Raw genomic sequence first — 24,751 nt, 5'->3', positions numbered from 1 at the left:
AATCACTAATTACCCATTCTGCCACATCTCTGGACTTGAGGAAATGGTAAGTGGAAGAGCAGGTTGAGTCAGAGGGTCTAATAGAAGGATTGGGCCCCAAAGACACATGTATGTGCCATAGTTTTAATAATCTTGGATAAACAGATCCTTCACAGTGGCAAATAGATGGTTAGTTAACATATGACAACTTCCCAATAATCCTAAAGTATCCCGTGGAGGCCCATTCCCTTGATAGTGTCACGTATTGATAGGAAACACAATTGCAATTATAGAAACCCTGATAAACAATGTAGATCTTTATTGGAGCCCAGGAATTCTATCCAGCTCCCCACGGTACATGTGATACCTCCACAGCCATGCTATTTCCTCTCCCAGCTCTGTCCTTCAGTCACCTGCCCCTTGTGCTTTGCTACTCTGTGTCCCAGGTAAAAGTGAACATTAGAACTTTAGCTCCCCCCCTGCTGGCTCCATCAGGCATCCGTAGGATGTTAGAAGACCTGCCAGCTCTGTGGCCACCCCCGCCCAAGTCTTCTCTTCTCTGTTCTAGGGAAATAGAGCTCTTATCTCACCCCTACTGCTTTTCTGCTGTGACACTCAGATGGAGCATTTCTAGTGAATAAAATTCTTCATGTCATTACATGTGAAAAGATGTAGACAGTTTTCAAGGAAATTACTTTCACAAGGGGGTTCATTTTATCTTCGAGAGAAGCTCATCTTGACAGAGAGAATCCTTTTTGTTAGTGTATTCTGCTTATCCTGTTTATTGTTGTCACCCATGGAAACTCATGAGAGTTAGTGAATCTGAAGTGACTGTTCGTTGCTGCTATTTTACACTGAGCTGTTTTTAAATGCTCAGGGGGAAGTGCTTCAAATACCCGCCAACCAATGCTGCCCTGAGTGTGTGCTGAGGACTCGTGGATCTTGCCATCATGAAAAGAAAATTCACACGGTAAGTATTTTCTGAGCCATGGTTGATTCAGTGTCTGTAGATCATTGACAAGGTAAAGCTGAGCGCTAAATTTGTGCTGACAAGAGAGGACTTTTTTCCCCTTTGTTTGGACTGTGGAGGACCTCAAGCTTATTTGACTTTCCGTGGGCATTTAGGTTTCTTGAACAAGATTAAAATTGTCCCATTTATTCCATAGACCCACGTAAATATTTGTCAATTGAATTCGTGTCTGTATAAAGAGTAGTTTGAGAATGTTGATGACGAAGAAGTTGTAATGCTGAATAATAAAAGGGCCACCTTGCCTTTGTGTACCACATACATTTTTCACTTGATTTTATAAACAACCCTGAGTAGGTGAGTAGAGCAGATGTTATTACTCCTGTGTTAAAGATGGAAAAGTGGAATTGCAAAGACTATAAGTTACTTGCCCCATATATTACCAATAAGTGGTATAACCTGGCCTAGAGCCCTGGTCTTTTGCTCCTCATTCAGGGTGGCGTTTCTAAACTTCAGCACTATTAACACTTTAGGCTTTGTCGTGGGGACCATCCTCTGCATTATAGAATGGTTAGCGGCATCTCTAGCCTCTACCCACCATTTAGTATCCTCTGAATTCCTGACAACCAGAAATGTCTGTAGGCATGGCCACATTTCCCCTAGGGGGCAAAATGAAAAGGCTCACCTCCCCCCATTTAGAACCACAGTACTAGAAATCAACCCTGAAGTTCTTTTATTATACTTTCTCACTCCAGCTCCTGTGGGATTAATTTAGAGATATTAAATACTGATTTAAAAGGACTATTACAAGGTTTATAGTAGAAAGTATGACAATGGGATGGCTACAATTCATCTCCACTCATGCCTACATGCTCCCCCGAGGCAGCACGTGAAGTTGAATGTGTTAGAAAGAGGCTCTTTGCTTTAATCTTCATCTTCCACCTGATACAAAACTTTCCCCAAGTTAGTGTCTCTACCCATTCGGGAGAGAGCATAGGTTAGCCGGATTTGATATACCTACTCTAGGCTGCTATTCAGTGTGTGTACCTAAAACTCAGTGAGTACAGTGCACTTTCCCCGTGGGACAGGATCACCTCACTTAAGCCACTGTCTCCACATTACCTGAGGAAGCCACTCTTTCACTTCTGCACAATGTATTGCTGAATGATACCCAAGCAGGATCTGTGCCTTCATACCATGTATCACCTTGTGCTGCTTGATTCAGTCTGCATTATGCAGGGTGATGGAAACTTCACACGCCACACAAGAGGATCCCTTGTGAAATGTAAAGTGCCGAAGGGCAGATTGGTGACGGAATTAACTCCAGTTCATAATGGTTGGAACAGGTGTGTGGTTCAAGGTCAAAAACCTCAAGCTGAATCTTTCAAGTGAAAGAGCCCTAGGATCCAAAATAAGGCCAGGATCTGGGGGAACAACAGACATCTCAAATAAGAGGTGGTTCCAGGGACATGAGACATCAGAGTTCAATGACTCTTTGCATGGCCACTCTAATGACACTTGTCATTTGCTTGCTCGTGTTATGTTCATGCACATGTGCAATCTTCTTATCTTGAATTAAGATTTCTGAGAACATTGACAATATTTTGTCTACCTTCATAGTGAGCCTCCTTGCCTCCCACCTAACCTGGTGAACTTTTCCCAGAGTAGGTGCTCAATAAACATCAGGACTCAAACAATGAGTAAATCCCTTCTCCAGCTTATCCATGTCCTTGTCCCAAGGGCATGTTGGTCTTGGACCAACTAACCTGTGTGGCAGGGCTGTTCAGGGACCACAGATCTGCTGATGGGTTAATTAGAAATCCGCTTGGTCTCCTACTTTTTCTGGAAGAGTTTAGAAACTCATTCTTCTCCCTGCCTCCCTTGCAATTCACCCCTTCGGCTCTGACACAGTACATGGGAAGCTCTAAACTGGGTAAGATCATGTCCATGCCTTGTTTTCCCATATGCAACTTTCAGAATGTACTCCCCTGAAAGTGTTATCATTATATTTCTGGTACTTGATGTAACTGAGAAAAAGGCTGAATTTCAGGAATTGTAGTTTGAAGGGAAAAAAATCTCTAGTGGTCTACTTCTTCAAATAGAAACAGAAGAATGATTTTTTTTTTAAGTTGAGATAAAAATCCTCGAATTTTAGTCTTAATAAAGTGAAAACGATCATGTTTCTTGTCTTCCTGTTCTTCTTTCCTCTCTTTCTTCACCTTTTTAGATTGTTGCCAAATTTTTCTTAATATTATTCATTTCCTTGAGTGGGTTAAATGCTTGTCTGGGTTGGGTCTGAATCTCCCCTTGTCACTTGCATCACTAGGTTTTTTCCTGCATCTTGGAGCCTTTTCTGTTTTGCCCCCTTGGCTTACTTGGGAAGCAGTTTCCAGAGCACCTTCCTCTCCCGCTGAACAGCGGTAATCCTCTCTCTTTAGCCTCTGGCTTGCATCCCGTAGGACGAGTTATGGAGACTCTCTCCCAGTAGTTATAAAATAGCCTGGCGCTTTAAGAGCTTTGGAATGGTGAAGTGGAAGCTTTCCCCTGAAAGGGAGATTTAGAAGAGGCTTTAGGATAGAGCAAGTGTGGTGGGAGGGGCGTCTGTTAAAGTGATGCCGTCCCCAGAGAATAAAATTGAAGAGGAGAGTCAAAGGTGGGTTGAGCTCAGGGCGGCATGAAGAGGCCATCTTTAATAAACAGCCTCGCCTCATGAGGGGACCTCTTTTGCTGGCATTGTGGGTAGCACCTTGTACAGCTGACGTTCCAGCAAGTCAAGACAAGTCCCCACATCTTCTCTGGAGTGAGGAAAACACTTGAGCCTTTTGGCTGACCAGGTTATTTAAGTTTTGCATGGGCTTATTACAGCCAGCATTTGGGTGACTATTTCATCCATGACCTCCCAAAGCTATCCTTTCAAATTAGCTGTCCTTTCAAATTAGCCCAACCTTGCCAACCAGTTAGGGAGACAAGCCTGAAATATGTTTTCCTAAAGAGTATTGGAATGCGTTTTCCCTGTTCTTTTCCCCACAAATTAGCCTGTGAAAGGGAGGAGAAAGGACCTTTAACCCCTTTCTTTTCCTCTTTACTAATTTAATCTCAGCACCAGATAATGTCATGTCTTAGAAGATGGTGCTTGGAGATTCACTGAAAAAGAAAGTGGTAGGTGGTAATGCCCTAGTGGCCGCATCCGATTGAATACAGGAGTGTGGAGGGAGAGGTCTGCTTGCTTCGCCTGCCTGTGAGGCTGAAAGGAGAACTAATTTATGTGTGTGAGGCAAGAAATGAATACTGAGTTCTGCAGCCTTGTTCTCTTCAAAGTAGAGGATGTAATTACAATATGCCTGGAACATCCCCAGGTATTTAGTATTCTGGATGTATAACATCATAACAGGAACAAATTATAGGAAGAAAAATTAGTTTTTTGTTCTGTCAGTAAGCCAGGCAAATACTTTATGACCTTATCTTTCCTTTGGACTTATGTCAACAGCCAAGCCGACGTTATTTGGCTATGCAGAAGAATATATATAAGATATTGTCTGCAGAATGTGCTTTTGGCCACTGTCAAAATCACATGTTTTCAAAAGGTATTAATGGTATTAAGATGGCACAGCTACAACACAGGTCTTGTGGAAGCGTTGTTTTGTGTATGTATTATTTCTTGATTTTACAGAGCTTTCTTTGCTTGTTACAATGCTCATAAAAAATACAGCTTTTGTAAATGAGTATAGAAAACACTGTGAAATTTAAAAATATCTACCTTTCATCTATCTATCTATCTATCTATCTATCTATCTATCTATCTATCTATCTATCTATCTATCTATCAGCATGTACCAAACCCCTTGATCTCTGCTCTCCCTCTGCGGAGAGAGGTGTCACTGATTTAGGGATAAGAGTAGGAGATGAAAATGGAGGGGACTCATGTGACTTTTCTCAAAGAGAGAGGTGAGAATACTTCCTTTCCATCATTCTGTGCACTTTGGATCACTGTCTAGGCTTCTGTGGCTTTGACATCAAGAGTGGAGTCTCCCTGACGAATGTTCTTTGTTATTCCCGTAATTCTCAAGCTTATTGTGAAGGGAGAATCCCTTGCTTAATTTTATGTCTCTTGAGTCAGATAATAGATTCACATCATTAGAGAGCTTGAAGGTACCAAAGAGATTAGTTAATACAGCCCTCTCATTTTACAGTTGAGAAAACTTTGGTGATTGACAAGTTATTATAATTAATTTTTGTGGCCTCGTCTGAGAGGTGGTATGATTGCAAATGTTTAAGAAATGACAGTTAGTGTTTCTCAGTAGTGACAAAAGCAAGCTCTTGTTTTAATGAAACGTCTAGATGTTTAGAAGCAATCTCCTAACTTTTAATAGAATAAAGACATTCACTTCAAGTTGTTTCATAAGCAGCTTTCAAATTTTACTTTATTTAAGATATGTAAATGATTCATTAGATATTTTAAACAGTACTTTGCTCTCTGATGACTAAAATGAATATTTGTTTATTGGTGAAAATTTGGAAAATAGAAAAGTATGCAAGCAGAAAAAAATCCACTAGTAATCTCCAAGCTATGAAAACCACTATTGCTTCCTCAGGTTTTTTTTTCTTGGGGGTGGAGGGGGGACCTGGCAGTGAATATGGATGGTGGATAGATAGAGAAACATGTTTTTACATAATTATAATTATACTATGTATACAGTTTATATCTTGCTTTTTTATATAACATTATGTTGTAAATAGTTCCCCAGCATACTCTTGGAGAACATGATTTCCTATTATTAGGCACTTGGGTAGCTTCCAATATTCACTAAAATATTTCCAATTTCGCTATGAGGAACAATGAGGTGGAATTCCTTGTATTTAAACTTTTTGGTGTGTCATTGATCATTTTCTCCAGATAACTTCTTAAAAGTGAAATTAGTAGGTCAAAGCATCTAAAGATTTTGAGTATTGAAGCTGTGACATCTGTGGTCATTAAAATTCAATTTTAAGTTGTCTGTGTCTAATGATAAACCCAGTGGGACTATCACGGATAGTATAGCTTCTTTTCAGGTCTGATTACCTAGGGTAGGCCCTGCCTGGCTGAGTTGTTCCAGGTGCTATCATGAGAGAAGGCTCTGTGTAGGAGAATTCCACTCCATTGCAGCTTCACTGACAATAGCTACTATGAATTTTAAACACTTTCCATATCTGATATTAAAAGATATTATCTAATTTTATTTTAAATAATATTTCTTTGCAGTTAATAAAGTTGAATATTCCATAAGCTTGTTGCTTTTTTTTTCCATTGGGATATTTTTTCTTTTTCTTTAAATTGAGGTATAGTTGACTTACAATATAATATTAGTTTCAGGTACACAACATAGTGATTCAATATTTTTATACATCATGAAATGATCACCACCATGAGTCTAGCTACCGTCTGTTATCATACAAAGTTATTACAATATTATTGACTATAGTCTCCATGCTGTACATTACATCCCCATGAGTTATTTATTTTATAACTGGAAGTTTGTACCTCTTAGTCCCCTTCACCTATTTCACCCCCACATATCCCCTCCACTCTGATAACCACCTGCTTTTTCTCTGTATCTGAGCCTGTTTTTGTTTGGTTTTGTTTATTCTTTTGTTTTGTTTTTTAGATTCCATGTATAAGTGAAGTCATACAATATTTGTCTTTCTCTGTCAGACTTATTTCACTGAGCATAATATCCTCTAGGTCCATCCATATTTTTGCAAACGGCAAAATTTCATTTTTTATGGCTGAATAATATTCCTTTGTGTGTGTGTGTGTGTGTGTGTGTGTGTGTGTGTGTGTTTGTGTGTGTGTGTTTGTGTGTGTGTGTGTGACATCTTCTTTATCCATTCATCTCTTGATGGACACTAGGTTGCTTCTATATCTTGGCTATTACAAATAATGTTCCAGTGAACATTGGGGTACATATATCTTTTTGAATTAGTGTTTTTGTTTTCTTCAGATAAATACCCAGAAGTGGAATTACTGGATCATATGGTAGTTCTATTTTTAATTTTTCCTCAAAAATTAAGTCTCCATACTGTTTTCCAAGTGACTGTATCAATTTACATTCCCACCAACATTACATGCAGGTTCCCTTTTCTTTACATCCTTGCCAACACTTGTTATTTCTTGTCGTTTTGATAATAGCCATTCTGACAGGTATGAGGTAATATCTCACTGTGGTTTTGATTTGTATTTCCCTGATAACTAGTGGTGACTAGTGATGCTGAGCATCTTTTCATGGTCCTGTTGGCCATCTTTATGTCATCTTTGGAAAAATGAATATTCAGGTCCTCTGCCCATTTTTTAATTGGACTTTTTTTTATTGAGTTGTATGTGTTCTTTTTATATTTTGGATATTAACCCCTTACAGATGTATCATTTGCAAATATTTTCTCCCATTCAGGGGGCTGCCTTTTCATTTTGTGGAGGTTTCCTTCACTGTGCAAACACTTTTTAGTTTGACGTAGCCCCATTTGTTTATTTTTGCTTTTGTTTGCCTTGCCTGAGGAGACAGAACAAAAAAATATTGCTAAGACCCATGTCAAAGAGCATACAACCTATGTTTTCTTCTAGGAGTTTTATGATTTCAGGTCTTATATTTAAGTCGCTAATCCATTTTGAGTTTATTTTTGTATATGGTATAAGAAAATGGTATAGTTTCATTCTTTTACATGTAGCTGTCCAGTTTTTCCAGTATCACTTATTGAAGAGGTCATCATTTCTCTATTGTATATTCTTGCCTTCTTTGTCGTAGATTAATTGACCACAAGTGGTGACCTTATTTCTGGGCTCTCTATTCTGTTCCACTGACCTATGTGTCTGTTTTTATGCCAGCCCCATACTGTTTTGCTTACTATACCTTTGTAGTATAGTTTGAAATCAGGGAGTGTGATACTGCCAGCTTTGTTCTTCTTACTCAAGATGGCTTCAGCTATTTGGAGTCTTTTGTGGTTCCATACAAATTTTAGAACTATTTGTTACAGTTCTGTGAGAAATACCCTGAGTATTTTGATAGAGATTGAGTTGAATCTGTAGATTACTTTGGGTAATCTGAACATTCTAACAATATTAATTCTTCCATAGCATGAGCACAGCATACCTTTCCATTTCTCTTTCAATTTTTTTCATTGATGTCTTTTAGTTTTTTAGAGTACAGGACATTCACTTCCTTAGTTAAATTTATTCCTAGGTATTTTATTCTTTTTGATGCAATTGTAAATTGGATTGTTTTCTTTATTATTATGTAATGACCACATTTATTTTTTTATTATAGTCTTTGTTTTAAAGTCTGTTTTGTCTGATCAGAGTAGTGCTACTCCAGCTTTCTTTTCATTTCCATTTGCATGGAATATCTTTTTCTATCCTTTCCCTTTCAGGCTATGTGTGTTTTTAGATCTGAAGTGAGTCTCTTGAATGCAGCATATAAATGGGTCTTTTTTAAAATCTATTCACTCTATGTCTTTTGATTGAAGCATTTATTCCATTTACATTTAAAGTGATTATTGGTAAGTATGTACTTGTTGCTATTTAGTTAATTGTTTTCTGGTTATTTTGGGTACTTCTTTATTCCTTTCTTCTTCTTTTAGTCTCTTCCCTTGTAGTTTGATGAGTTTCTTTCTATTTTTTGTGTATCTATTGTAGATTTTTGGTTTGTGGTTACATTAAGGTTCATATATATTGATTGAGATATATATATATATGGCAGTTGGTTTTAAGCTGATAGTTACTTAAGTTTGAACACATTCTAAAGGCACTACATTTTTACTCCCCCCACATGTTTTATGTTTTTAATGTCATGTTTTACATCTTTTTACTTTGGATATGCCTTAACTACTAATTGTAGTTTTAGTTGATTTTACAATTTTTGCTTTTCAAATTTTACTTGCTTTTTCAATAGTTGATACATTACCTTTACTATATATTTGCCTTTACCAGTGAGATTTTTTTTTTTTGTTCATATATTTTCATATTTCTAGTTGTGACCTTTTCTTCTCTGCTTAAAGAAGACCCTTTAACACTTCTTGTAAGGTCAGTTTAGTGGTGATGAAATCTTAGTTTTTGCTTGTCTGGGAAGCTCTTTATCTTGCCTTCAATTCCGAATGATAGCTTTACTGGGCAGAGTATTCTTAGTTATAAGTTTTTTTTCCTTTCAGCACTTTAAATATATCATTCTACTCCCTTATGGCCTGCAAAGTTTCTGCTGAAAAATCAGTTGATAGCCTTATGGGATTTCCCTTGAATATTATGCATAGTATTCCTCTTGCTGCCTTTGAAATTCTCTCTCTGTCTTTTGCCTTATTAATCATGATGTGTCTTGGTGTGGATCTCTTTGGGTTCATCTTCTTTGGGACTATTTCCTTCCCCATGTTAGGGAAGTTTACAGCCATTATTTCTTCAAAGAAGTTTTCTGCCCCTTTCTTTCTCTCTCCTCCTTCTGAGATCCTGATAATGCAAATGTTAGTATGCTTGATATTGTCTCAGAGGTTCCTTAAACTATCCTCATTTTTAAAAATTCTTTTTTTTTTCTTTGTGCTGTAATGATTGAGTGATTTCCATTAGTCTGTCTTCCATGTTGCTTATATATATTTTTGTAACATCTAATCTGCTCTCGATTCCCTCTAGCATATTTTTCCTTTTAATTATTGTATTCTTCAGTTCTGATTGTTTCTTTTTTTGTATTTTCTATCTCTTTGTTGAAGTTTTCACTGTGGTCTACCATTCTTCTCCTAATTTCTATAAGCATCTTTATAACCATTGCTTTGAATTCTTTATTAGGTAAATTACTTATCTTTATTTCATTGGAGTTGTTTTTCCTGGGGTTTTATCTCGTTCTTTCTTTTGGAACAAATTCTTCTCTTTTCTCATTTGTTTGATTTTCTGGATTTGCTTCTGTGAATTAGGTGAAATTCTCTCCTGGTCTTAAAGGTGTGGCCTTGTGTAGAATTGTTCCTATGTAGATTTTGTGTGCCAGGTGGCCTTGGCAGTTGGGACTGGAGCAGGATGGCAGGGGTGGGTTTTAGGGCACGTCAGGCAGGGCTGGGGCCTCCCTGGAAAGATGCCTGGAACTGAAGTGGACACTGGCCAAGGCTTTCCTGGGCTGGATTGGGGTTGCTACCTTGGTGGCATGGCAGGAGGTGGAGTGGGCACAGGCTGGAAGATGTGCTGGGGCCACCTTGGCAGGCCGGCTAGAGGGCCAGGTTCTTTTCAAACCACTGCCTCTGTGCTGGGACTCAGAGAGAGTGAGTTTGTGCATAAGCCCTTTAAGAGGGGAGTCTTGGTTTCCCATAGCTCTCTGGCTTTCCCCAATGTAAGTCCCACAGGTTTTCAAATCCAGTTATGGGGTCTCATCTTCCTGGTGCAGGTCTCAGGGCTGTGGTGCCCAATGTGGGGCTGGAACTCCTCACTTCTTAGGGAGGTCCTCCAAGTTTGTGATATTCATTTGGCTTTTGAGTTTCCTGCCAGGGGTATGGGGTCACCTCCTACCCATCTCAATGAGGTTTTTTTCTTTATATTCTTAATTGTAGAAGAGCTGTTCTGCTAGTCTGCAGGTTGTTCTTAGAGAGAGTTGTTGTTCTATATGTAGTTGTAATTTTGGTGCCTCCATGGGAGGAGGTGAGCTCAGAATCTTCCTACTCTACCATCTTGATCTTGCCTCCAGTCTTTTCTTATTGCTTGTAAATGATTTTATATAGTGGAGTATAATTCTAATTAATATAATTTGCTGTTTTTAAAAATCAGTTTGTCATTTTCCTTTTAAATTTTTTTTATAATGTATATTTGACAGACTTTTAAAATTTTAACTCATCAGAACCTATTAATTTTTCTCTTATAATTTCTTCCTTTGCTTTTATGCTTAGGGCTTTCAAAGCATAAAGGTCAATTGCCTGCTATCTTTTATTAGCCAATAGTTTATTAGCAAGTTGTGGACTTGCCCATTTATATGCTACACTAAATTTGAAATTTTATATTTAATTATAGAAGAAGTAAAAATTGATAGGCGAGGACTTGGCCTTGGCATCCAAGTCTGTTGCCGTGATCACAGTCAGCCCATAGGTGTGAAAAGGAGTAGGAAGACCATGGACTCATGCAGTGGAGAGAAGGGAGAGGATTAAGCACCTCCTACCTGCCACTCCCCTTGCTGGCTCTTTAACAACTGCCTCGTTTAACCTTTACAATAACCAAGTGCACAAGATATCGTCATACCATTTAAGTTTTCTAGACCAGGAAGCTGAGATCTAGAAAGATTACATCACTCTCATAGTCCCCAAGGCAGGGAGGGCTGAGCTTGGATCTGAGAACATGCATGCATCCAAGGAAATCCTTGGTTCATCCAACTCAGTGCATTCCTTGCATTTCTGCCCTCTTGTACTCCCAGTAAGTCCACCTAAAGAAAGTAATTTTCATGATGGTAAGGTGAGGACTTGGTTCCCAAATAATTGGATGACCGTGACTACCTATTACTATTATTGTTACAATAATAGCACAGGTTATTAGTAATTCCAAAACATCAGCCTTGGCATGCTTGCAACCTGGCAGCAATTTGCAGAATAAAGGGGCAGTGACTTGTTTAAGTAAGACAGAGTCCTTTTGTGTTTGAGAGAGGTGAATAATTATTCTGGATGCTGGCTTGAGGAGAAGCAAGAGGATGTTTATTTTCTATGCTTCTCAGTGATACAGTTGAAATCCCCAGATTATATTTAGATGACTGAGCACTGGGTGTGTGTGATGTTTTTAATAGAAGTCTATATATGATTTGTGCTGAATCAGATATCATCATATGCTACATTTAATAGAGGCAAAGGAATACGATATTTAAGAAAATGTTATAAGAGGAAAACTTTATGGATTAAGCTCATTTTTTTTCATACATTTTTAAAAAGGCCACCATCATTCCACTCTGCCATTGAGAACATAATGTATTTTGACAGCTACTTCCCCAAGCAATCAACATACTTGTAGCTTTTTACATTCAGGGTTTACCCCTGCCCTCACTCTGCATCACATCTGAGAGTGGCACATTTAGATACTTTTGGTGCTTAGTAAATCATATAACTCAAAACATAGATCTGTTAGATCACCAATACAGTGCCAGCTTTGCGAATGTTGTATCCCAGCCTAAAGTGGGCTAGGGACATTCTGTGTGTGTAGATGCACACCCTCGCCAGGAATTAGTTTGCTCTACAATTTGGACCAGGTGCCTCCTGCTGGCTATGACGGGTTCCCTGGGACCATAAGATCACTGGAACGGGAGAGAGAGAAAGAAGGGTGGGGGGAGGGAGAGAGAGAGAGAGAACACAAATATGGGAACTCATCAGGGTAAAAAGTAAAGGCCAAAAAAAAAAGCATAATACAGAGTGAGAGCTATATTGAAAATAATATAGCTATTATAAAGAATTCAGTAGATATACGTGTATGTGTGCATATTTTACTTTGGTCTTCATAGAATTTTTTAAATGATGGGATTGGGGTCATTCTTATTTTATTTTTGTGCTTTTCTGAAATTTTCAAATGTAAAATTTTAGGGATAAAAAAGGAAAAATACAACTCAATTTTAAAATTGGTCTCTGACTTGGAATATTGCAAACCCTGGTCTCAGCCTTGCAAGCCTAGAGCCTTCTTCCATCTCTCCTGAGCTCCATCCTTCATTTGTTTAAGAGAAGGCTTGTGTCTGTTTGGTCAAACGAAAGCCTATATTCTGACAATAATTTTCTTCTCTTTTTTTTTTTTTTTCCCCTAACGCACAGCATGGGACAGAGTGGGCCTCGTCCCCGTGCAGTGTGTGCTCTTGCACTCATGGGGAAGTCCGATGCACTTCCCGACCATGCCCACCACTGTTGTGTGGACACCAGGAGCTGGAATTCATCCCTGAAGGAAGCTGCTGCCCAGTCTGTGTGGGCCCTGGGAGTGAGTATGAGCTTGTAGAGGGAGACCCTCTTTGCCTTTGAGGTTTACCTGGTGACATCCCAGCTCTTCTCTTTCTTGCTCAGTGTGGTACAGAGATCCCTAACCCCATTCCTTATTGGAACCGAGGTGTAGCCTTGCACATGGCAGAAGCGATGTTGCAGAGACTGAGCTCCATTCCAAACTTGAGATTCTGAGACTCTCTGATTTATTATTTTGCCTTGGCCAGATGCAATCCCTCTGTGTTCATAGCTCCTAAGAAGGAAAGGCAGGAAGGACAAGACCCTTTGCTGTGATTGCATAAGGCCAAGGTATTAATAGTTCCTCCTGCCTCTCGGTGGAGAGAAGAAAGAACAAATCACTTCTCCATGTAGTAACACTACCACTAATTCTGCTGACTGGTCTTTCAGTTGACATAACATCTTTCTCCAAAACACACCAAGTAGGAAGCAGGTATTTCATTTGTCTTTATGGCCTCTTTGCTGTGGAGATTATGCCTCCCTGCAAATGAAGGCATGGCTCAGCAAGCCAAGGGCGTGCTTCCAGAATCCATGCTTGGACCACATGCCCTGTTATTACATTTTAGCGATATATGTCCCTTTCCATTTTTATAATTAAGTAGTGTTTGCTTCACGATAAATATGAATTATTGCCATTTCTGTATTATATTCTCTCCTGGTGTATAATAGCTAAAATTACTCTTTTTAAATAGCACCTGGAAGCTACACTGTATCCTTGCCTTTTCCCTTTAAATAGACCTCTGGTTTCTTTCTGATCCCCAGTTATTCCATTCCTGGCAACTGTTTACCCTGGAGAACCCTTCTGGGGATTAAAAAGTATGGTTAGGGAAGGATGAAAGTAGAATGCATTCCTCATGCATTTCAGATGTCATCCACCGGAAAAGGACGGGAAGCTGCTTTGGGCCAAATAACCCTACAAGTAAAAATACTCCAACAACAGAGTTTAGGGATGGGGTAGAGAGTGGGCTGTCTGGGTTTGTGGGCTCCTTTCTTACATTTTAGGGTGCTTTCTTGTTGGCTGTCCGTGAGAAAGATCTATTGGGAGCATTTTGCCTGGAGAGATTAGAAGATCAGCCAGCACCAACTCCGTAATTTACTGGGTGCATAATAAAAATGCAGGGCCCCTTGTTCAAAAAGCAGGGGGAAAAAGCTTTTATTTTCTTCCGTGGTTTTTGCAACCTGTCCTGTTTTTAATTTATTATTCATGTCACACTCCCTAAGGCACGGGGATATTTGCTGGGTGGGTAAGACCCCCCCCGCAACAGGTACCCTGGGTCCCCCCGCTACTTGGTGCTTAGGGTACATGCACTCCCCAGGTAACCACACCCAGGTCCCTGCTATGGTTGGAGGGTGGCAGCTTTCACTGGGCATGGATTTGGGGTCAGGCTCCTGAGAACCCAGAAGGCAAGGAGGCAGCGGGGAGGTAGGGCCATGCATGAGTGAGACCCCAAACCCCTAGCACATGCTACCTGTCGCACATGCTACCCATTGCACCAGATTTCACTTATGAAACTCAGAGAGAAAGTTAAGAACTCCATACAGTAACTGCAGAGCAATACCCCAAGCACGGGGCCCCGTTGTTCGCCCTGCGCCCCTGAGCACAGGGCCCTGTGTGACTGCACTGGCCGCACACGCATGCAGGCAGCCCTGGGATCAGCAAGTGCAATCCCCCCGGTAATCCTTATTGCTCTGACCTTCCAGAACCCTGTTCCTATGAAGGCCGTGTGTTTCAGGATGGCGAGGACTGGCCATTGAGTCGGTGCGCCAAGTGTGTGTGTAGAAACGGGGTCGCCCAGTGCTTCGCAGCTCAGTGTCATCCTCTGTTTTGTAACCAGGTAAGGAAGACAGCCTCAGAATGGATCCCTCACAGACTGTTAACTTCACTGTTCAGGAACTTGGAGTCTCTTCTGAGATTTTGTCAGGCAGACCTCGGAAGTACTGAGAACTAAGAAGCAAAGGCTGTTTTATTTTCCTTATACTTTTGGAGACCACCGCTGAGAGATTTCTTTTACCCTTAGATGCTACAGATAGGTCTAATTACCAGCCATTTAGGCTAATTGTTACATAATGAAACTGAGCCTGCAGGGTACACATAAAGAAGCTGCCAAACTCTAGTTGCAGATGTTCCAAAAATGTGAAGCTAAACATCTGGAAAATTCAGTAAGATGACCAGGATTGTTATTGTTTTTCAATGCATAGGTATAGTCCGCTTTTTAAAGATGTATACATGTCTTTGAACCTGATTATCCAGATGTACCTTATTTAATTTTTATTAGATAGTGATTCAAATTATCAAAGGATTTTCTCCAGGGAGGTTTAAAATAGGGGGACCTTGTTCTTCATTTAAAGCTGATCTGATTTTCAAAACATTAGGCTCTTCACACAGATTTACAATAGAAAATCAATTGCAAATAAATTTGGTGTACATGGTATTTTATAGTGTTTTCTTCTTCCAGTAGCTCCTATGGATGTTTCTTAGCAGTTGACAGATAACCGTGGAAGGAGTTTGCCTCCAGTTGAAAAACAGCTCATTTTTTGATCTAAGAAAAAGCTGGAAGCCAACATTCAGTTGATACAGAGCAGTACTTTGTGTCAAATAAAACAAAATCAATAACATGGCACACTGTGACAATTGGGCAATATTTTTAAAGGCAGACAAAATGCAATTAGGCAAGAAATGCTAAATGCCAAATAAAGGGAAAATGTATCAATTGAAAGACTAGATTGTATTACGCACACTACAGCAACTACTGCACACATGTCACACCTCTCAATTCATCACAAAGTCTTGTCCTAGCTTTCAGATTACAAATGAGCTTCTTGGTAGAGTTGCATAATATCTTACATTCAGAAGATATTGTAGTGTTGGGGCATTTTGATTTACACATTCCAGGCTTTAGTCCCCTTGTGTAAGAAGGTTAATTAAGCAGTTTGCCACCATTACAGTAAGGGAGGTGGGAGAATGGATAGAGGAAACACTCCATTGTGAACCTTCTGTTTTAAGTCTTTAAAAACTTAACCCTGACTGCATATCAGGGGTTAGCTTGGAATAATTGAAAGTACTGGTTCCCATTCTAAAAAAACGTTAAAGATAAATTCTAGCTTCAAACAGTACTCACTTATAGTTTGCATTGTTTAACTTAAAAAGATGAAATTTGTTGCCATACTCTAGAGCTAATTGCTATGCAAGCATTCTGAAGTCTTGGAAATAGATTGATCTTAATCAATCTTGCATCAAGTCTGTAGTTTTGCCTTGACATTAAAAACTACCCAACTGTCAGACTATTTAAACGATTTTTCTTGATTTAATATCACTATTAACCATTGGGTGTTCTGATGATATAAAGAGGTGCTGTAGAATTAGCGCCTTTGTTGGAAACATTCTCAGTGCCACCATCTGCCCATCACCATCCCCACACTGGGGGCATATATTATGTGGTAATCATTAATTTTAAGAGCTTTTAATTTGCGTAACAACCCTCTGAAGTAGGAACTATTATTATCATCCCATGTTATAGTAGATAAAACTGAGATACGGAGTTTAAATAATTTGCTCAAGGTACCACAGTTATGAACTGTCATTGCTTCTAACCTAGGCAGTTATACATCACAACTTCAACAGACCACACCTGACATATTTTTATCCATTACACTATATCGCCTCCCAAAATGATGAGTTACATATCATTTATGTATAATAATAATCACAAAACGATAGTTGCTAACATCATTGAGCGTGATTGCAAGCCTTTTATATGTGTTAACCCATTCATTTTTTAAAACTCATTCATTTAAAAAAAAACACAAGTTTATCAGAAGAAATGCATTTCCAGGTCTTGAGCTTTAGAAAAATTTGATTTTTAATATAAAGTGTTTTTTAAATTGTAAAAGGAATCTGTATTCATTAAGGAAAGTTTGCAAAAAGCGGAAAAGCAGAAAAGAAAAAAATCTTCCATATTTCCACCATTCCAAAAGATCACAATAGAATATTTTTTGGAATTCATTCCAATTTTTTGGTAGGCAAATGTGGATATATTTGTTTGCATAGTTATCATCAGATGTTAGGAGTTAGTGATCATCTCTGACAAAAGGAGAAATTCCTGTGTTCAAATAAGAGGTTGTTCCCTTAGTGGGTGATGTAAATTCATACTGAAATTGCTTGCCTTCAACTTCTGTCCAGATGCCTTGTGAACAGAGCCCTAGCCCATCCACATTTTTGTAGGCTCATTAAAATGTTCAGTCTGATGAGAGTTCTTCCTGATACTATAATCACCAATATTTTTTTAAATAGATCTTTATTGGAGTATAATTGCTTCACAGTACCTTGTTAGTTTCTGTTGCACAACAAAGCGAATCAGTCATATGCATACACATGTCCCCATATCCCCTCCCTCTTGAGCCTCCCTCCCATCCTCCCTCTAGGTCATCGCAAAGCACCGAGCCGATCTCCCTGTGCTATGCTGCTGCTTCCCACCAGCTAACTATTTTACATTCGGTAGTGCATATATGTCGATGCTACTCTCACTTTGCCCCAGCTTCGCCCTCCCACCCCATGTCATCAAGTCCATTCTCTACATCTACCTCTTTATTCCTGCCCTGCAACTAGGTTCATCAGTACCGTTTTTTTTTTTTTTTTTTTTTTTTAGATTCCATGTATATGCGTTAGCATACGGTATTTGTTTTTCTCTTTCTGACTTACTTCACTCTGTATGACAGACTCTAGGTCCATCCACCTCACTACAGATAACTCAATTTCGTTTCTTTTTATGGCTGAGTAATGTTCCATTGTATATATGTGCCACATCTTCTTCATCCATTCATCTGTTGATGGACAGTTAGGTTGGTTCCATGTCCTGGCTATTGTAAATAGTGCTGCAATGAACATTGTGGTGCATTTCTCTTTTTGAATTATGGTTTTCTCAGGGTATATTGCCCAGTAGTGGGATTGCTGGGTCATATGGTAGTTCTATTTTTAGTTTTTTAAGGAACCTCCATACTGTTTTCCATAACGGTTGTATAAATTTACATTCCCACCAACAGTGTAGGAGGGTTCCCTTTTCACCACACCCTTTCCAGCATTTATTGTTTCTAGCTTTTTTGATAATGGCCATTCTGACCGGCGTGAGGGGATACCTCATTGTAGTTTTTTTTTTTTTTTTTTTTTTAAATATTTTTATTTATTAATTTGGTTGCACCGGGTCTTATTTATTTATTTTTATATTTATTTTTGGCTGTGTCGGGTCTTCGTTTCCGTGCGAGGGCCTTCTCCAGTTGCGGCAAGCGGGGGCCACTCATCATCGCGGTGCGTGGGCCCCTTCTCTATCGTGGCCTCTCCTGTTGCGGAGCACAGGCTCCAGACGCGCAGGCTCAGCAGCTGTGGCTCACGGGCCCAGCCGCTCCGTGGCACGCGGGATCTTCCCAGACCAGGGCTCGAACCCGTGTCCCCTGCATTAGCAGGCGGATTCTCAACCACTGCGCCACGAGGGAAGCCCCTCATTGTAGTTTTGATTGGCATTTCCCTAATAATTAGTGATGTTGAGCATCTTTTCATGTGCCTCTTGGCCATCTGTATGTCTTCCTTGGTGAAATGTCTATTTAGGCCTTCTGCCCATTTTTTTAACTGGATTGTTTGTTTTTTTGATATTGAGCTCCGTGAGCTATTTGTATATTTTGGAGATTAATCCTTTGTCTGTTGTTTCATTTGCAAATATTTTCTCCCATCAATTTTTTTAATACTACAATTTTTCCATTCCCAATATTGATTAATCTAAGTGAATTGAACTTCATCTTCAAATTTTTTTTTTAAATTTTTATTTATTTATTTATTTATTTATGGCTGTGTTGGGTCTTCGTTTCTGTGCGAGGGCTTTCTCCAGTTGCGGCAAGCGGGGGCCACTCTTCATCGCGGTGCGCGGGCCTCTCACTATCGCGGCCTCTCTTGTTGGGGAGCACAGGCTCCAGACGTGCAGGCTCAGTAATTGTGGCTCACGGGCCTAGCTGCTCCGCGGCATGTGGGATCTTCCCAGACCAGGGCTCGAACCCGTGTCCCCTGCATTGGCAGGCAGATTCTCAATGACTGCGCCACCAGGGAAGCCCCCAAATTTTTTTTAAAAAGATAAAAATTGGTATGTCTTCTGAGCCACTAAGTGTTTGAGAATTATTTTCTATTTGCCTACATTCATGAAAGATAATTTGTAGGGGTCTAAAATTTAAGGAGATTATAATCTTTTCCCATATCAACCCTATAAACTCTGTTCCATTGAATTCTGGAGTTTAGTGCCATGGAAGAATCTGAGGTTTTTCTGCTTTCTATTCTGTTATATTCAGCTAGTTTACTCTGTTGAATTCTTGCAGGATGTTTCTTCATCTTTATAATTAAAACATTTTCCTAGGATATTTCCAAGTGAGGTGTCTTTTCACATAGTTTGCCTAGAATACTGTGAAGCCCTTTCAGTCTATATTCCACGTGTGAAATGTTTTCTTTAATTACAGCTTTGATTAGTCATGTCTGTTCCAATTATTCTCATTTCTTCAGAAACACCTATGATTCTTAGATTGCTCCCCTGCCTTCCCCCTCATTATTGGTCACTTTCTCTCTCATCATTTTCACTTTTGTGTCTTTCCTCTGTGTTATGGAGAGAGCTTCTTGAGTTTGTATTTACTACCTCCAGTATTGACTTTAATTTGATGATTTTCCTTTAATTTTCTTTTAATTCTTCCTTATTTCTCCTATCACTGGTTCACCTTTTTTTTTAACCCCAATGCTTTTTCTTTCTTTATTGCTTCTTCCTTCTATTTAATAAAGACTGCATTTTCTTCTATCTTACTGAAGTTGCAAAATGGCTTTTAAATCTTTTATTTTAGATCCTGCAGTACTTAGTTTTCAGAAATCTGTTCTTTCTGTGCATCTTCAGAATGTTATTACTTTCGCTTGCTTTTTAGGGTTTTTCCCCCGAGTTCTTTTCTTTCTGTTTCCTCAGGCTTGGTCAAGAGAAATCTGTCCATACGCAGTGCTTGAAAGCTGCAAGGGTAAGCACCCTGCCCTTGGCTAATTCCCTTTCTTGGATCCATAGCCAGGTGCTAAGAAAGGTGCGTGTTTCCTCGACCAAGGGTCTGGCAGGTTTTCATTTAGTGTAGCTCCATTGTACGGAGATCAGATCTTTTTCTCTCTCCACTGCCCAACCCTCTTACATTTTGAATTCATGAAATGTAAGACTGTAATCCCCGATTTGCAAGGGTTCTTGCCATGTTTCTCGGTGACTGTGTGCTTTACATTTGGGTGTCTTCTTCCCCACTTTTCATCACTTCCTCCACCTCCCCCAACACACATACTTCCCACTCTTTTCGTTTTGTTTTCCTTTTTTTTTTTTTTTTTTTTTTTTACATTATGGGCTCTGATTAGATAGAAAGACATCGAGGGAGTTGAAAGGCTAGGATGGCACTCTAATGGCTTCAAACTGCAGTGGCTGCACACTGAGGGAACAAACCCATGTTGTGTTTGATATTGGAAGGCAGAGAGTTGGGAAGAAATGACGGTTCTTATTTCTGTTTTGGTTTATAAAGCAAAGAAAGGCCACAGAAAGTCTTATGGTCAGTGGGACTTCCTCGGCAATGGTAGGAGGTTGGCTGTTCTACTTTTTGGTGGTAGAATTTTCCTCTCATTTTTATATCTTCAGAGGTGTTATAGGAGAAGATATTTTGTCAAGAGCTGTGAGCCATAACATACTATAAACTTTGTCATAAGTAGTTTTATTTAAGGAATATGGAAAACCATAATTAAATACAGTTGACCCTTGAGCAATGTGGTTCGAAATATGTGGGTCCACTTATATATGGATGTTTTTCAATAGTAAATAGTACAATACTACACAATCCATGGTTGGTTGAATCCACAGATGCGGAACCACAGATGTGGAGGAACCGTGGATACCTAGGACTGACTATAAATTATATTCGGGTTTTCAACTGTGTGGAGGTCAGCTCCCCTAACCTCTGCATTGTTCAAGGGTCAACTGTATATCCTTAATGGTGGTCCTACCCAAAATTGTAATGACGTTAATCATATATTATTTTGGTATTGAACTCCTGTGATTACTGAGGGTACCATATTAGACATGGGGTTGGCAAACTTTTTCTGTAAAGAGCCAGATAGTGAACATTTTCAGCTTTGTGTGCCATATAGTTGGAACAGCTACTCAACTCTGCCATTATAGCACAAAAACATCCATAGATAATACGTACATGAATGGATGTGGCTGCGTTCCAATAAAAGTTTATGGAAATTGGTGGTGGGCTGGATTTGGTCATCAGTCCCTAGCATACTAGCCCCTGGGTAGTCTATAGGTTTGGAAGGGCAAATCTACGAAGACCAGAATAATAGGATTCAAGTGTATGATATCAACAAAAACGTACAGCTAAAACGCCTTTCCCGTTTCTCTAACCCACTTTGCTGCTCACCTTCTTCTTACTTGCCTCTCCAGTCCTGCTTATAAAACACCAGCCCAGATGGGATCTCAATTCTCAGTCAAGAAGTTCTCTCACGTAATGGGATATTTTCTCTTTAAATGCTTTTCCCCCCTGCCCTTTTTGGTCTCTATTTGTGAAGAAAAGTTTTGTTTCTGTCAATGAAATATATAATTAAGTATTGCCGGTAAGAATCGGAAACTTGATTTTCCTGTACCAGCCTCTACACAGGTAATTATCTGCCACCCATACCTCCCACTCTCCAGTTGACTCTGCCAGTGTCCTTGGGTTTAGTCCATGCTGGTTAAGATAGATTCATACTACCTCTATATTTCTGTTCAAGATTTGTGATCATGACATTTGTCCCCCGTTTACTTAACGTTGTAAAAGTTCATTGTTTACTTCCATAAACTGACTGAATAGTGAGTATAACATCAGATATACCTTTATTTTTACTTCCTCACTGAAATTTCATTTAACTCAAGAGTTCTGAGGTCAAGAAATGCTCAATGATTTCAACGCATGTCCAATTTTCACATACTCTATTGAACATCAATGGTCATAATATTTTTACAGAATTATAAAGAAATAAGGTAACCTAAAGCAGAGAAAACAGTTGTCATGTGAATTCCAGTGATTCAGGTGTTTGAAATAAATTCCTATTAGATAGTAATGCATTAATCTAGCTGATCATATATAATTGGGTTAAAAAAGCCACTAAAGCATGACTGGAACTTTCCATGAAAAATTAAGGTTACTTGACACCCCTCTACACACATGTCCCAAAGTACACCAGCCTTCTTTTCTTGCTGAGTGAATTCCATAGCAACCATGATAATAAAATCTCATTCTCTGCTTTTTGTAAAAGAAAGTGCAGCTAACTGTTCAGGAGGGGTCTTCCGTATAAGATCTACCACTTCTAAGTCATTGAAACTTGGTTTATTCTAATCCTCCTTCTCTTGGCTTTAATTTGCCTACCTTCCTTCCATTCAAAAGGCTGTGGTGATGTCAAAGTGAGAAGCTGATTCTTTGGCATTAATGAGGAGATTGTTGCTGTGAAAGTTCTTAGGGCAGCGGTGACAAAGGGTCTAATATTCTGGGGGTGCAGGTGGTAGAGCTGAAACTGTAGGAATAAGGCGGTAGGGGGTTCTTTGGGCATCTAGTGTTTGTCACCCACATTTCTCTGCACTGGCTTATTCCTAGATATCTAGGGGCATGACTGATTTTTTTTTCATGTTAAGGACCTCCTAATGCATATATATCAATGTGTGGATTGCCATAAAGATGCAAAAGAATAGTGAGGTAGTTTGTCAAGGGAGGGATACCTTCACTTTGAGATTAGCAGTGACTCAGCAGGAGGGTAAATGTTCTTAAGTGTTGAATGGTTGGTGCTCTGAAGTCCCTCTGCCAACCATTTACTATTACCAGGTCAGCTCTGTGACCTCGGACAAGTCACACAACCTCTCTGATCTTTACTTTTCTTGTTTGTGAAGGCGGGATAAGAGCATCTACTTTACAGGGTCACGTAAAACACTTAAAACAGTACCTGGCAAACACGAAGTACTATTATTATTGTTATTAGTTGTGCTTTTGTTTGTTCTTAGAAGTGGATGGGACTTGAGGAATGTGCAAACTTCTTAAGAGTCACACTGCCCTGAAAAGTGCTAATTCTTATCAAAGCACCAGGTGACTAATAAATATTAAACGAGAGGAAATTGCTGTTTCTGGATGCTTGAGGCACATGACTGAGTTGACTGTGAGTGAAATTTTCCTACTGTTGTGGATTTTATTAACACCGCCTTTTGATGGCCTGTTTTTGGGGCGTTAAGGATGAAACCGTAGTCCGAGTTCCTGGAAAATGTTGCCCACAGTGCTCTTCGCGATCCTGCTCTGCAGCTGGCCGAGTTTACGAGGTAAGCTCTGATGTGCCCCATGTAGGTGTTTTGACATCCATTCTTACACATCTGCCCTCTGCCCTTCTAACCACCATACCTCCCCCACCCACGTCTGACTCTTTGCCAGGATTAGTAACTCAGTTCATAAACGGCTTTTTTCTTCTCTTCATGGGAAGCCTTTGTGAAAAAATTAAATCGGAGGGGATTAGAAATACAGAAGAATGTGCTGGCAGGCAGCACCTGGCTCATGAACCTTGGTGAACTTAATGTTCACACATCTTGAAGGGAAAAAAGACTATCATTGGTTACTGTCAGTTTACACTTATGTTGGAGGCTCTGGGAATGTCTGCCTGCTTTGGTTGGATTTTATGCACTGATATCAAGAGACAGTGTCCCCCTGCCTTACAGTGGGGTCGGGAGCATGGGAGTGGAAGGTGAGAGAGGGAAAAGGGCAAGAAGCTGGGGGTGGTGGAGCCTGAAAACTTGAAAGTACTATTGGGGCAGTCTAGCTAACTACCCAACACATAGTAGGTACTAAATAAAAGTAAGTGCAACAAATTGAATGAATGAATGTTCTGACTTGGGACTGCCTAGCTGAGCCAAAAGAAGGTTATATTATTCGAAAGCAAAGAATATATAAAAAATTAACCCATCTGCTTCCCTTGTTTGCCTGTCATTCTAAGGAAAACCAAATAGAAATTGGGATTTTTGACTCTCAGTAGATAATCTGGAACTGAGTATTAGGGGATGGATGACACAAATTCTAGATGGGTCCCTTGAAAGGTAAATGAAAATAACTAACGGGGAAAGGATTTTTGTATATACTAGATCTGTGCTGTCCAAAACAGTAGCCACATATGTGCTAGATTAATTTCTTCTGGAAGAGAGAGCCTCTATACCTGTTATGGTGTCCTTGGCTGCAAGCAACAGAAATGCTCCTCTAAAAGTAGCTAAAATGAAACATTTATTATCGCGTATAACAAGAAGCCCAGAGGTGGGACAGTTTCAGGGTTGATCAATCCAGGTCTTAATGATGTTGTCAAGGATTTTCACTCTTTTGATCTTTCCACCTGCCATCCTCAGCATGTTGGCATTTGCTTTCTGTCTTGTCACCTCATGTCCCAGTGTGGCTTCCACAGCTTCAGGCAGCTCGTCCTCAACCAATCATGACTAAAGCCTGGTGGAAGAAAGGGGTGGGCTTTTCTTCTTTTATGGGGGAGAAGAGTCTTCTCCTCAACCTCTACTGCTCTAGCACACTTCCCCTGAGGTCCCCTCGGTTGGGACTGGGACAAAGTCTGTGCACTGGCTGCAAGGGAAGCTGGGAACATGAGTATGTAGCAGTGAGAACTGGGTCTCCCAGCAAAGAAGAGCTAAAGAATGACCATCGAGTAGCCAGCAAACAGGGTCTTCCTATTAATCTTGATGTTCCAGGCCCTCTGTGTGCCTGGCAGAGAGCAGGCCCTCAAGGCATCTGTGGAATGAATATAGTTGAATGAAAACCAAT

The 24,751-nt window shown here is 39.7% G+C and overlaps 1 protein-coding gene across 1 annotated transcript in view; it reads left to right on the top strand.

The window, feature by feature from the left end:
- FRAS1 (Fraser extracellular matrix complex subunit 1) overlaps positions 1 to 24,751 on the top strand; it is a 443,799-nt gene that overhangs the window by 170,029 nt on the left and 249,019 nt on the right. The window contains 4 exon segments of the mRNA XM_082464007.1: positions 857 to 949; positions 12,713 to 12,872; positions 14,591 to 14,724; positions 23,182 to 23,265. Of these exon segments, the coding sequence (XP_082320133.1) occupies positions 857 to 949; positions 12,713 to 12,872; positions 14,591 to 14,724; positions 23,182 to 23,265 (471 nt within the window).

Source organism: Balaenoptera physalus (genome assembly GCF_965194825.1).
Source record: "Balaenoptera physalus genome assembly, chromosome: 5".
NCBI lineage: Eukaryota > Metazoa > Chordata > Mammalia > Artiodactyla > Balaenopteridae > Balaenoptera > Balaenoptera physalus.
Note: the sequence above shows the minus strand (reverse complement) of the source record. Positions and strands in the feature narration are given on the sequence as shown.